We start from the raw sequence: 14265 nt of genomic DNA, 5'->3' as shown, positions 1-14265 counted from the left end.
CTAATCAAGCTAGATATTTCACTTGGATGCAGCTCCATCACTGCTCTCTACATTAATGGTGGGGGTGGAAGGGAAATAAAACCAAGCTAAGAGAAACAGATAAGTATGAGAGAAAAAATGTGTGAAACTTGCTGGGCAGACTGGATGGGCCATTTGGTCTTCTTCTGCCGTCATTTCTATGTTTCTATGTTAAGAGAAACATGGTGGTAACCTGCACGGAGCGGCAGTTACTACCTTGAGAAGCTTGCTGGGCAGGCTAAATAGATCAATTTTGGTCTTTTTCTGCCATCATTACTATGTTACTATGTATGACCCACTGCGAAGGTACCAGCTTGGGAGGGGGGGGGGGGGGGCAGCGAGAGTTTAAATGCTCCGCTGTGCTGACATCATCAGAAAGTGCTGCTCCCTTAGTTCCCGCTGTGTGGCCTTCTTAGCTGGCCATACAGCGTGCACGTACGCCTAGGTGTGGCGTCAGTCGCAATGAAAGATGGCGGCATCCTAGGATGATTGAGGCCAGTTGTGAGGTGGTCCCATGACCAGCCAAACATTACAGTCACATCTGGGATCTCCCACTCTGTTGTGGTCATGTCCCTGATGGTGGCATACAAAGGGAAACGTTTTGCAGCCCCACCAGGATCAGGTCCCTCAAAGACTCTGATTCCATTATCTGGGCCTCAATTAATCCTGCGGATTGACAATGTGGTGCAATGAATGCTGCCAGTTCCTCTTTTCTAAATAATTGAACTGCTGAATCTTCTCCCCAAGATGTGGTCATCTCTCCTTCCTTTATTTTCTCCCAAACCCCCTGGTCTTCTACTTCCTCATGTTGCCCATTGAGGGACACTAGCAAACTCGTCAAAGACTGCTCTAGGATCAGACATAGCCTCTTGACTGCTCCCCAGGGTCCCTAGGGGAAAGAATCCCGCTTTACTCATGAGGCTTCCAAGGCTTCTGTGTCCATCTGCTACTTTGCTTCACAATAAGCCTTATGCATCAGTATGATAAACAGAGAAAAATCTAGCAACACGGCCCCCGAGGGCCCTCTCTCTTCCACCTAACTCTTAACTTTACCAGGGAGTGCCTTACAAGTGCTCCTGCTGCTTCCAGGGAGAGCTGCCAGCAGTCTTAGGCTTCCACCACTGCCCAGAATTCCCCTGTCCAACTCAGTGCACCTCCTCTTTTCTCAGCCATGTCCCCCTTACTTCTTTTCCTGGGGTATCTGGCCGCTACAATCAGCTGCACCAGATCGCCATTGCTGAACAAAGAGTAGGAACCTGCCATTTCACACTGCCAGCAGGCCTCATAACAGCTATGCTTTCTTCCCTTTTCTGCAATCTGGTGTTTCCAAGGGAGGGGGCAGTTGGAGGCGGCAGGGATGAACCAAGTCACTGCCATATTCTAGCAGCTTTGTGCTTCTGTCTTTTTTTATTTTATTTTATTTTTATTTTTATTTTATTTTTTAACCTTCATGGAATCCCAGATGTTCAGGGAACCTTTGCCCTTTGGCTACAGTTTCCTGCCTCTAGGGAAGGAAGATCAGCCAACCTGTTGTCCATTATTTATTTAAAATCTTTTCTATACCGTCGTTAAGTTATATACCATCACAACGGTTTACAGGTAGGCACGTGTAGAAATGTTACAAATGTATTGGGTAATACGTTCTATAAAAGTGCCAACAAGGTTCCAGTTCCATAGTTTCAATAACAAAGTTTAAATGATGAATGTTTTAAATCTTGTCCATTTATACATGTAACAGTTTAATTTTACATGTATGATTCTTTGTACTGTACATTATCTAATGTTAGCGGTGAAATAATAAAATAACAAAATACGCACATATTGAACTGAGTGCTGTGTGTTGATGTTCTGCTGCCTGCTTTCTTTCCTATTTTCCGTTCTCTTTCCCTGGGGAAATCCATTTGCCTAAGCTGTTGCCCCAGGAGCCTGTAATGGTCTTTTTTTTTTTTTTTTTTTTTTAGCAACACCTGACGTCAACCATCTGCTGGAAGCAAAGATCTACTGAACACCTTCCCAACAGCACCAGGCTATATAGAAAGCATCAGGCCAAGAATTTGTTCTCTGCCTCTGTCTGCTGATAGGAAGAACATAACCCACATGGTTGGACTGGTCTGGCTGGAGAATAATGAATGTCTTTTTGCAGATTATTCTAAGATCTGAAACATACTGGAAATACCTAAGGGTGTAGAAGAATGAAGAAGTGATTTAAGAAAGCTTGAAGAATGATCGACTGCTTGGCAGCTAAGTTTCAATGCTAAAATAAAACAGAGTGATGCACTTTGGGTGCACAAATCCTAGGGAGTGGCACACAAAGGGTGAGAGAAGAATGTCGATAAAGAAAGAAAATGACAGGGTAATTATATTTGATGATTTAAAATAGTGAAAACTATGTGACAAAAAAGTGACTAGAGCTGGAGGAATGCTAGAAGCATATAACAGAGAAGAGGATATAATTATTCTGTTCTATGGATTGTTAAGAGAGAACTCACCTGGGCTACTATATCCAGTTCTACAGGCCTTAACTCTAGAAGGATAGAGACAGAATTGAGGCAGTCCACAATTAAAATATTGTGGATTATGCATAAGAAACCTTATGAGACTCAGATCTAAACATATATACCCTACAGCAAGGGTGGTCAACTCCTTTCCCTTGAAATAGGTTTGCTTCTTGTGTATTAGCGACATTCAGATCTCCTCATCTGGAAGATATTAAATGCATAAGAAGCAAACCTATTTCAAGAGAAAGGATGTTTTAGAACAAGGGCTTATGCTATGAGGTTCTGAAAGGATAGACCGAAGAGAAATGCTAGTACATTTTTTTTTATTCATGGAAAGGGTGGTGGAAATACAGAAAGCCCTCCCTGAGGTGAGTAGTAGCAGCTAAATTTGTAACAAAGTTTAAAAGGGCATAGGATAAGCAAAGATGATCCTTAACTGCTACAAGTGGAGTGAGTAGAAAGCATTACCTACAACACATATTTGAGTGTTCATATCGCTATACTCATCTGATTCAATGAATGGCAAAGTGTTTAATATTAAATGTTAAAAACCCTAGCGGAAACATATTCATCCACATGGCTCGGTTTGACTTACACACTGCAATGGTATAATCACCTAGCAGCTGAATCTATATGGCAACTGCAAGTTTTATAACAACTAGAGATCCTAGATGGAACCTCAGTAGTACTAGTATCCAAGAGTTTATTAAGCGGCTTCATGGAGCTTCTAATATACGGTCAAATAACTGACAAGCATAGAGAGAGATCCAGGAAGCAGCATTTGTAGCACATTTACAAACCAAAATTTTGAAACTTAAAATTATACATTTGTATACAGCTTATATCTAAAGCACTGCCCAAATCCATATAAAAAACATCATAAAACCTATGCTGAAACAAAGTATGACATTGCAGTCAGCATTAGTACTCTTGCATGATGTCCAATAAAGCTAATCGGAAGACGGTCCAATGTAACCAAGGCAACCTAAGTATACAAACAAAATTAATGTATTCCCCATAAATTATCATAGACACTCTCAAAATAAATTATTATAACGAGACGAAATTATGTTCTAGTCCTCATTTAAACCTAAAATATTATTCATCAATCGATTAACCTAATTTCACAAAGGAATTTCCAAAATACCCCTTCTTAATAAAATGATACCAAAATCCTATCAAAATATTTAGAAATATAATCAGTTCTTTCATCCAATTCGATAATAGAAAACTGTGTATATAATTAACTAAAAAAATTTTTTTTGATTTTATATGTTGATTAACCTAATGACTTATACAATAAATTCAATTATATAGTTTACAGCATTGAGTGTCCTTTAAAATCTTTGCTAAAAACGAAAGAACCTCCATAAAATCAATTTATTCCAAACAGGGAAGACTTATGTATAAAACATAAGACCAAAAAAATCATAAAAAGCAGGGAGACTAAATTCAATATATGAAAATTAATTCATCAAGAACAAAAAACTTTGGAAGCAAATTGTTTATTTTAGTAACCAAAATAAATTCCGTCCAATTGCTGTTATACAGGAGTCTGTGGTCATACCATCTCAGTACGACACTCTTTAATCACCGACTTGCAAGAGTCTGCAGCTGTGCCGTCTTAGTACCGCACTCTTTAAATTAGCTACTTGCTATATCAAGCAGTACTAAGGCTGCAGATTCTTGCATGACGGTTAAAAAATGAAAATTAGGTTCTTACTTGCTAATTTTCGTTCCTGTAATACCACAGATCAGTCCAGACCAGTGGGTTGTGTATCCCTACCAGCAGATGGAGTCAGAAAGCAAAACAGGGTACTGCTATATATACGAGAGTGCCACATGCAGTCCCTCAGTATTGGCTATACCCAAGCCCACACTAACAGAACTAATGGGTGCAAGAGGTTGAACCCAAACAGACAACCTCTTTGCCCCAAGAACAAATATAATCAGAACCAAATTTAAGAAACTGCTCCATCAAGAATATCTGTAAACAAGGAGCTCCATGAAAGACACAGCACATATCAAGCAACAGGCAGTCTTTCGGTATCTGAAGAAAGGGGTGGGCCTCTGGACTGATCTGTGGTATTACAGGAACGAAAATTAGCAGGTAAGAACCAATTTTCATTTCCTGAACATACCCAGATCAGTCCAGACCAGTGGGATGTACCCAAGCCACCCTACACTGGGCGGGAACCTGAAAGACCCGCGCGCAGAACACTCTCGCCAAATGACAAATCCTCAGTCGCATTAACGTCCAGTCGATAATGTTTAGTGAAAATGTGTAGTGAGGACCACACCGCCGCCCTACAGATTTCCTAAGGCGACAGGAGTTGACACTCCGCCTAGGAAGTAGCCTGGGCCCGAATGGAATGAGCTCTGAGACCCAAAAGCACTTAAGAACATAAGAACGTGCCATACTGGGTCAGACCAAGGGTCCATTAAGCCCAGCATCCTGTTTCCAACAGTGGCCAATCCAGGCCATAAGAACCTGGCAAATACCCAAAAACTAAGTCTATTCCATGTTATTGTTGCTAGTAATAGCGTAGGTTATTATCTAAGTCAACTTAATAGCAGGTAATGGACTTCTCATCCAAGAACTTATCCAATCCTTTTTTAAACACAGCTATACTAACTGCACTAACCACATCCTCTGGCAACAAATTCCAGAGTTTAATTGTGCGTTGAGTGAAAAAGAACTTTCTCTGATTGGTTTTAAATGTGCCACAGGCTAACTTCATGGAGTGCCCCCTAGTCTTTCTATTATCCGAAAGAGTAAAAAAACGAGTCACGTTCTAGCCCTCTCATGATTTTAAAACACTTCTATCATATCCCCCCTCAGCCGTCTCTTCTCCAAGCTGAAAAGTCCTACTTGCCGCCCTCGGGCTATTATGACGAGTAGATAGCGTCCTTAATTCAATGGGAGATGGTCACCTTAGACACCTTGTCCCCCTTTTTTGGGCCCCCAAAAAGGATGAATAAATGATCTGAACGTCGGAAGTCATTGGTAACCTCCAGATAGCACAATAAGGTGCGCCGCACGTCCAAAATATGAAGGTCCCTTTCCTGAGTGGAGTCCCGAAACCACTGCGGGAATTCCGGAAGCTCTACCGTCTGATTGACATTAAAGGCCGAGACCACTTTGGGAACGAAAGACAGAACCGTGCGCAACGAAACCCTATCGTCGTAAATCCGAAGAAAGGGATCATGGCACGACAACGCCTGTAATTCTGAGATCCATCGAGCCGAACAAATGGCCACCAAAAACACAGTCTTTATGGTCAGATCTTTCAACGACGCTCTGCGGAGAGGCTCAAAAGGGGCTCCGCAAAGAACATGAAGCACTAGAGTCAAACTACAATCCGGACACAAAGGACGGATGGGAGGACGGAGATGTTTGACCCCTTTGAGAAAACGAGCAAGATACGGGTGAGCAGCTAGTGAACCTCCATTAAACCATCCCCGCAAAGCACCCAGAGCCGCCACCTGTACCCGCAGGGAATTGAACGCTAAACCCTTAGCAAGCCCCTGCTGCAGAAATTCCAGCACCCGAGGGATGTTCCCCGTTAACGGATCGCAGGAACGTTGGTGGCACCACATCTCAAAAAGCTTCCAGACTCTAACACAGGCCATCGAAGTGGCTGGGCATCGCGCCTGAAGAAGAGTGGAGATGACCTGTTCGGAATAATCCTTCAAGCATAAACGTCGTCTCTCAAAAGCCAAGCCGCGAGAGAGAAGTGATCCTCCCGATCTGAAAATATGGGTCCCTGCAGAAGCAGATGAGCAAGCTGCAAAAGACCCTCTAGAGCCGTGCGAAACAGATCCGCGAACCACGGGCAATGCAGCCACTCCGGCGCCACCAGCACCACCCTTCCCGGATAGAGTTCTATGCGACGGAGAAGTCGGCCGATGAGAAGCCAGGGAGGGAAGGCATAAAGAAGAATTCCCGTGGGCCAAGGGCACACCAGAGGGTCGAGACCCACCGAGCCCTGCTCTCGCCGACGGCTGAAGAAGCGTTCTGTCTTCATATTCGCCCTGGTGGCCAGATCTAACTGTGGCACACCCCACCTGGCGCAAATGAAGTTCCATGCTTCGAGAGACAGCTCCCAATCTCCTGGATCGAGTTGCTGTCTGCTGAGAAAGTCCGCCTGCACGTTCTCCACTCCTGCGACATGAGAAGCTGCAATTCCCCTGAGATGGTGTTCCCCCCCAGGCGAACAGGAGTCGTGCCTCGAGTGCTACCGCGGGACTTCTCATCCCGCCCTGCCGGTTGATGTAAGCCACTGTCGTCGCATTGTCGGAGAACACTTGCACCATTCCGCCCTTTATCCAGGGTAAAAATGCTTGTAGGGCAAGTCGAATAGCTCTCGTCTCGAGTCGATTGATGGACCAGGATCCCTCCATCGGCGACTAGATCCCTTGGGCGGATTTGTCTGCACACACTGCTCCCCAACCGAACAGGCTGGCATCGGTGGAGATTATCAGCCAATTTGGAGGGTCCAAATCCACTCCCCAGTCCAGACTGTCACGCGATAGCCACCACGACAGACTGACTCTGGACTCGGGAAGCAGCAGCATTGGGAGGTGGAATTGTTCAGACACTGGACTCCATCGTGACAAAAGTGCACGGTGTAATGGTCGTGAGCGAATGCCCATGGAACCAAATCCAAGGTGGAAGCCATGGAGCCCAGGACCTGGAGATGATGCTACACTGTGGGATTCTCCCTCAGAAGCAGAGCGTAGATCTGTCCTTGTAACTTTGTCACGCGGTCTTTCACCAGAAACACCTTGCCGCGCAAGGTATCGAACCGCGCTCCCAATTACACCAGCTCTTGGGTGGGTTCCAAGTGACTCTTCTGCACATTGATGACCAACCCGAGCGACTGCAAGGTGAACATCACAATGCGAACTGATTTCTCGCAGTCCTCCCGTGACTTTGCGCGAATCAACCAGTTGTCCAGATTCGGGTGGACTAAAATCCCCTCCTTGCGAAGGAAAGCTGCTACCTCCACAGTGACCTTGGTGAAAGTTCGAGGAGCTGTTGTGAAACCAAATGGAAGGGCTTGAAATTGGAAGTGCTGCCCCAAGACCTTGAAGCACAGAAACCTCTGGTGGCTCATCCGGATTAGTATATGGAGATATATCTCCGTGAGGTCCAGGGATGTTAGAAACTGTCCTTGTCGTACAGCAGCTGTTACCGTCCGCAGGGTTTCCATTCAAAAAACGAGGGATCCAAAGACAACGGTTCACCTTCTGCAAATCGAGGATGGGACAGAAAGTGCCCTCCTTCTTGGGGACCACAAATTAAACTGAGTACCGTCCCCAGCCTTGCTGCCCCTCCGGAACTGGGACGATGGCTCTGAGCTTGAACAGTCGTTGCAGGGTTTGCCGCACTGCCTCACGCTTGCTGCATGAGACCACGCGGGACTCCACAAAAACTTCCCGAACCAGGCGTGAGAATTCCAGAGCGTAGCAGTCTCTGATCACCTCTAGGACCCAGCGGTCTGAGGTAATTCTTGCCCATTCCGTCTAAAAGTTGGATAATTCTCCTCCGACAGCTTCGACGACGGAATGGGTGCTCGTGGCTTCATAGTGAGGGCTTACTGCTTCCTGTACCGAAGCTTCCAGAGTTCCTACCGGAGTGGCGACCACCGAGAAAGGACTGCTGGCACCCCGGCAGCTGCTTGGGGCCTGAGGGCACGGAGTATCTGCCAGCTTGAAAATGGCGAGAATCCCGAAAACGAACCCAAGGGGGAAAAACCATCTTTGAAGACTGTCTAACTTCGGGCAATCGACTGCCCTTGGACTCTCCCAGCAGCTTAACCAATCGATCCAGGTCCTCCCCAAACAGCAGCTTGCTCTTGAAGGGAAGTTACACAGCTGGGATTTGGAGGACAAATCTGCTGCCCAATTTCGTAGCCAGAGGAGCAGACGCGCCGCCACCACGGTCACCATGGTCCGTGCCGAGGTCCGCACCAGATCATAAAGTGCATCCGCACCATAAGCAATGCCCGCCTCCAAGCGGGTGGCCTGCAGCGCGCCACTGCCGCTGGCACCGGAAGTGGAAGCCAGCTCTTGAACCCAGCACAGGTACGCCCCTCTGCATAAGGCTAGTGCAAACTGCTGCTCTAAGGCTCATAGTAGCTACCTCAAAGACCCACTTCAACTGGATCTCCAGTTTGCGGTCCTGCATGTCTTTCAAGGCAGCAGCACCAGCCACAGAGATAGTGGTCTTCTTTGTGACCGCAGAGACCGCTGCGTCCACCATCGGACTCTTCAACAGGTCCAAAACATCTGTTGAAAGGGATAGAGCTTCGCCATAGCCCTGCCCACCTTCAGACTCGCATCCGGAGCGTCCCACTCACGGGTCACCATTTGCGAACTTTCTTAGGGAGAGGGAAAGACGTTGTCGGTCCCCATATCCCATAGAGGACTGGGTTCACTCCCTCATTGTCAGATTCCTCTTGAGACACCTTAAGTCCAGGACCTCCAATACCTGGGGGATAAGGGGCCACAGCTTGTCCCACTTAAAGACAGACCACTCTAGGATCATCTCCCTCCGCTGGCGGAAGGTCGCCTGCATCCGGGTCGTCCTGATCGGTGTCCCCCAGATCCGGGCGCGGATCCGGGTCTGTACGGTCCGCATCCAGGGCAGGCGCTGTTCCTGTGCCCAGACCTGGATCCTGAGGTCCCCAGGAACTGTCTTCCACCGGGCGAGGCTGTTCGACCTAACGCTGCTGATGGTCTGCGGGCCAATCCTTCTTCACCTGTGGCTCGGACAGGTCCCCCGTCCTCCCAGGTCTTTTCAGTGCCGCTTGCTTCAGAGCTAGAAAGGCTTGATGCAAGAGAAAGATAAACTCCGAGGAATACTCCTCCGGGTATCCCCCTTCCTCAGGGGGATCCTGCGGTACTTGGTCATCAGCCCCCAACGAGAGAACCTCCCCCATGGGGGCTAAAACGGGTGGGGAATCCTCCTGCAGCCATCCGCGGAACAAAGCACCCCTCCGCAGGGGGGAGGAGACCGGCCCCGACGAGCCCTCCATCCCCGAGGAACAGACTGAACAAAGTGAGGCCGAATCAAGTACCTGACCGCGCGCTCCACATGTGCGGCAGGCTGCCGACTTAGAGCGAGGCCCCATACAGAACTGCTCAGCCACACAGTTGTAATCCGAGGGGGGGTTAGGCTGCGTCGGGCCGAGATGCATGCTGCTGGCGGCGCAGGAAAAAGTACAGAGAAGCCTCAGCTGAGGCAGTCGCGCTGTCGATCGCGGTGGGCCGCACTGAAATCTGGCCTGAAGATAAAAACTTACCCCCCCTCCCTCCTCAAGCAGCCTGGGGCCCCAGGAGCTGAGGGAAATAAAGAAAAAATGCGCTGCCACACTCCCCGACCAGTCAGCAATAAGCAGGCCCCCATGGCACTGCCTCCTTACCTCAGTTAGAAAGACGCTGAGCACAGCTTTTTTTTTTTTTAAACAAACTTTATGGAACTAGCTAGTGCAGGGGTCGAGGAAGCAGCTTCAGAGGTGAGCAAACCAGGAGCCCCTGGCCTTCACACACCGAGTTGGAGCAGGCAAAACCTTAGCTAGGGGTGTCCAACCCCCCGGACGCCCGGATTCTACTGAGGGATGGCCCACAAAGGTGCCTAACACCTCAGGAAGCTAAAGTAAGCAAAAGTAAAAAAATGTTTCTCCCTAACTAAACTGAAAAAACACTAAGACTGCAGGAGTGCACCTCTACCATCTGCTGGAGTCAGAGAAATACTAAGGGACTGCAGGTGGCACTCTCATATGTATAGCAGTGCCAAAGTTTTGCTCTCTGACTCCATCTGCTGGTAGGGATACACAACCCACTGGTCTGGACTGATCCGAGTATGTTCAGGAATACCGTTTTTTCTTTGAATGACTTCAGATTAAAAATTAATGATCTAAATTTGATCAATAATTTGTTTCCAAAGTTTTTTGTTCTTGATGTCTAGTATTTTAAAATGTATGTTTTAACAATTATTTATTTTAGTTTAAGTATTATAATCCAATGGATGATATAGATTTTAATTACTATTACAGCCCCTTATGCAGCCTAATAAGCAAAACTCGGCCGGAGTCGGGCGTTTTATCTAACTACAACAATAAAAAGTCTTCTTTCCACGGTACACGGTCTACTTTTTGTTTCTTTTCTCTTGCATAATGTGCCATGAGATCTTTAAAGAACAATATTTACTGCCAGTTTTTTTCTAGTTTAGTTCAATCCATCTTTTTGAATGTAGCAAAGAAATTATTTTTTTTAAAAACCCTCCATACTTCCTGGAGTGGGCAGGGGGCTCCAGCAGTTCCTTTTCGGCTCCCAGATCATAGGACTTGCCATACTGGGTCAGACCAAAGGTCCATCAAGCCCATATTGTTTTCAACAATGGCCAATCCAGGTCACAAGGATCCCAAGGGATAGATTCCAAGCTGCTTATCCCAGGGATAAGCAGTGGATTTCTGCAACTCCACCTTAATAATTGTTTATGGACTTTTCCTCCAGGAACTTGTCCAAGCCTTTTTTAAATGCAGCTATACTAACAGATTTCAACACACTGTCTGGCAATGAATTCCAGAGCTTAATTATGCATTGAGTAAAAAAATATTTTCTCTTAATAGTTTTAAATAGTAATGTCATTTTGTGTTCCTTAGTCCTTGTACTTTTTGAAAGAGTAAACAACCAATTAACATTTACTCATTCCACTCCACTCATTTTATAAACCTCTCTCATCTCTCTCCCTCAGCCCTCTTTTCTCCAGGCTTAAGAGTCTTAACCTCTTTAGCCTTTCCTTATAGGGGAAACATTCCATCCCCTTTATCGTTTTGGTTGCTCTTCTCTGTACCTTTTCTAATTCTGCTAGATCTTTCTTGAGATGTGGTGACTAGAACTGTACAAAATACTCAAGATAAGGACACACCTTGGAGTGATTCAGAGACATTATGATATTCTGTTAATTCCTGTTAATTCCTGTTAATTCCTGTTAATTCTTAGTATTCTATTTGCTTTTTTTGATGGCTGTGCCAGCCCGCTACAGAGCAGAAGGTTTCAATGTATTATCAACCATGACACCTAGCTCCTTTTCCTGAATGGTGTCTAATGTAGACCCTTACAATTGTGCACTACAATTTGTGTTACTTTTGCCCAAGTGCATCACTTTGCTCTTGTCCACATTAAATTTTGCCATTTGCATGCCCAGTCTCCCAGTTTTGCTAGGTCATCTTGGAATTTCTCACAACTCTCTTGTGATTTAACAACTTTCAATAATTTTGTGTCATCAGCAAATCTGATCACCTCACTTGCTGTTCCCATTTCCAGGTCATTTATAAATATATTAACAAGCAGTTCTAGAACAGATCCCTAGGGGCTCTCCACTGTTCAACCTTTTTCCAGTGGGAAAATTTACCATGTAGCCCTACTCAACCGGAACTAGGCTCAGCCTTCATTCACAACCACCCGGTGGCTCCCCCTCCCCTCGGTTTACAACTCACACGTTCACCTAGCCCGGTCATTGCAGTGATGGTCGCGGATCAAGACACCACAGACCACAGCTCATATGGGCAGTTGGTACATGCACAATGCGAGTCTGCCCACCAACCGGGTGTCACCCGAGCGATGCCTCTGCAGCATCCCCAGGAGACCCGAGCCAATAATCCTTAACCAACCCAGTTCTCTCGCAGGAAGCTGTGAATGTAAGGGAGGGAGGTTGTACCCCACATTTAACGGCCACAGCCTAACGGCCGACATACAGCCCGCCGGGGAATGTGGAAGCGAAAGTAAGCCGCTGCCAGGAGTAAGGGGGAAACTACGGCCTTCCGGAGCAACAAAGCCGACATTTAATGAAACTTAAAGCCAGTCACCGACGTACAGTGAGTGGGCAGGTGACCAGCCCTGGCCAGCCGATGCTGCTCCCGCTGTCTTTTGAAAATGGCCGGATACTCACCTTCCGGCTTCCTCTTCTCATGGGCTCCCTCGGGCTGCCTGGCTGCTCGCGTCCTTCGGTTCATGCTTTCCTCGTCCGCGAAGAGAAACGAATCAACGTCACGTTCTTCCACCACCGGGGTCTCACTTCTTCCAGGAGGTGGGGAGTCGTTCAAGAGGAACCTAACCACGCGCCGCGTTTCCTTCCGGGGATCTCTTTCTACTTCTCTCTCACCCGGCCTGAATTTGCCGTGCACTCCCACTTCTTTCCAAGCTCCTATTTCCTGACTTCTATACTGAGGGGCGGAAGTACATTTCTTCTCCGTTTGCCAATTGCTGACGTCTTGGGATTCCCTTTGGCCGCCATTTTGCGGGGCACTTATTCCTACCCAGCCTCCTATTTTATTTTGAGTTGAAATCGGGCTACCTCGGATGGGAGATCTGGGTGTTACCATGGGAAACAGACTCTCCTCCATCTCGAAGCGGTATCTGTCACTTCTCTCGCTTGTCATGGTCCTTCTTTGAGGTCGGTGATCCTAATAAATCGGAAGTTGGTGCAATATGTTTAGCATCCTCTTTTAGTCTTGCAGTTTGTTCTGAAGCGATCAGTGTTGGTGAAGCGCAGCGGATATGCGAGTCTTCTTGACTTTTGCTGATGTGGATAGTGAATAACCCCTGGTCTGTTCTAATGATGAGTCACAGCATTCTGTTAATAGAAAAAACCAGAGAGAGAAAAGTGAAAAGAAGGAAGGGAAGGATATGACTTCATGACTGGAGGTCTTCATGCCAAGAAGAGGGTGCCCTCCAGTGAACAAAGCTAGGGAAAACCGGTCAGCAATCCTGCCACATTTCCAAGTAGCAAGCTAGAGGTTAACATTACTCAAAACATTACTCAAAACTGGAACTTCTGTCTTATAATAAATCTGGCATAGATATCTCATAACAGTGAATGATAAATCTTCCCATGATGGGTTGCTGCTAAATTAAGTCAGCCCAGAGGTTCATCTGGCAGAGGGTGGCAAAAAGCTGATTTCTTAGAGAAAGTGTATGAGAAACAGGACGTGTATAGAAGGTCCAGCCGTCAGAGGAGATATAAGCTACATAATAGGGACTGTTGTCCAGGAATATACGTAAAGGGAGGGGGAGAGGTAGATTTCAACAATAGACAGAATAAGGTCTAGTGAAGCAAGAAAGGACCTAAACTAGAGGGAGCAGCAGGGGTTCCCTATGGACAACGAAATAGGGTAGGAAAGGGGTGGGTGGCACCATTTCAGCACTCAGCAGGCTAACAGAAGTGATTCTGCAGCAATTAGGAGGAAGAACATAGGATTTTAAATTCCTGCTTCAGCTCTTCTTTATGAAAATAGCCATAACATCCAGGGCCCAATTCAGATGACAGATCTTTGGGGTGTTCTGAAAGAGATGTTCCTGTTCAAAGGAAATGAGTGGTTTCTTATTGATTCGTCAGGAGGCCAGCTGGGAACCAGTGGGACGAAAGGTGTATGAGACACTCAAGCATTGCTTAAAAGGAACAAGAAGTATGAAAGTATCAGTCCACCTAACACTTTTACTGCTGCTGGCAGGGCTGGCGTGATCTATTAGACACAAAGGGATAGCAAAGAATGCACTGCAGGTCTCAACCAGGGCTAGCCTTCCTCAGGCTCTACTGCCCCTCCATGTAACTAAGATCCCCTCCATCTCACTCCTTCCAAGCATTTTACTCCCCCCTCTATTCCATAGAAACATAGAAATGACGGCAGAAGAAGACCAAACGGCCCATCCAGGCTGCCCAGCAAGCTATGTACTTTTT

At 46.6% G+C, this 14265-nt stretch overlaps 1 protein-coding gene across 2 annotated transcripts in view; it reads right to left on the bottom strand.

The window, feature by feature from the left end:
• The window catches only part of TOR1AIP1 (torsin 1A interacting protein 1), a 90740-nt gene extending 77576 nt beyond the window's left edge, over window positions 1–13164 (bottom strand). For both annotated transcript variants that reach the window (XM_029618904.1, XM_029618905.1), the window contains exon 1: window positions 12478–13164. In XM_029618904.1, the coding sequence (XP_029474764.1) occupies window positions 12478–12967 (490 nt within the window). In that variant the 5' untranslated portion in view covers window positions 12968–13164. The remainder of the gene's footprint in view (window positions 1–12477) is intronic.
• Between the last annotated feature and the right edge of the window lie 1101 nt (window positions 13165–14265).

The sequence above is a fragment of the Rhinatrema bivittatum genome, chromosome 10, assembly GCF_901001135.1.
Source record: "Rhinatrema bivittatum chromosome 10, aRhiBiv1.1, whole genome shotgun sequence".
Taxonomy (NCBI): Eukaryota; Metazoa; Chordata; class Amphibia; order Gymnophiona; family Rhinatrematidae; genus Rhinatrema; species Rhinatrema bivittatum.
The sequence above is the reverse complement of the archived record's forward strand: the minus strand, read 5'-3'. Positions and strand labels throughout refer to the sequence as shown.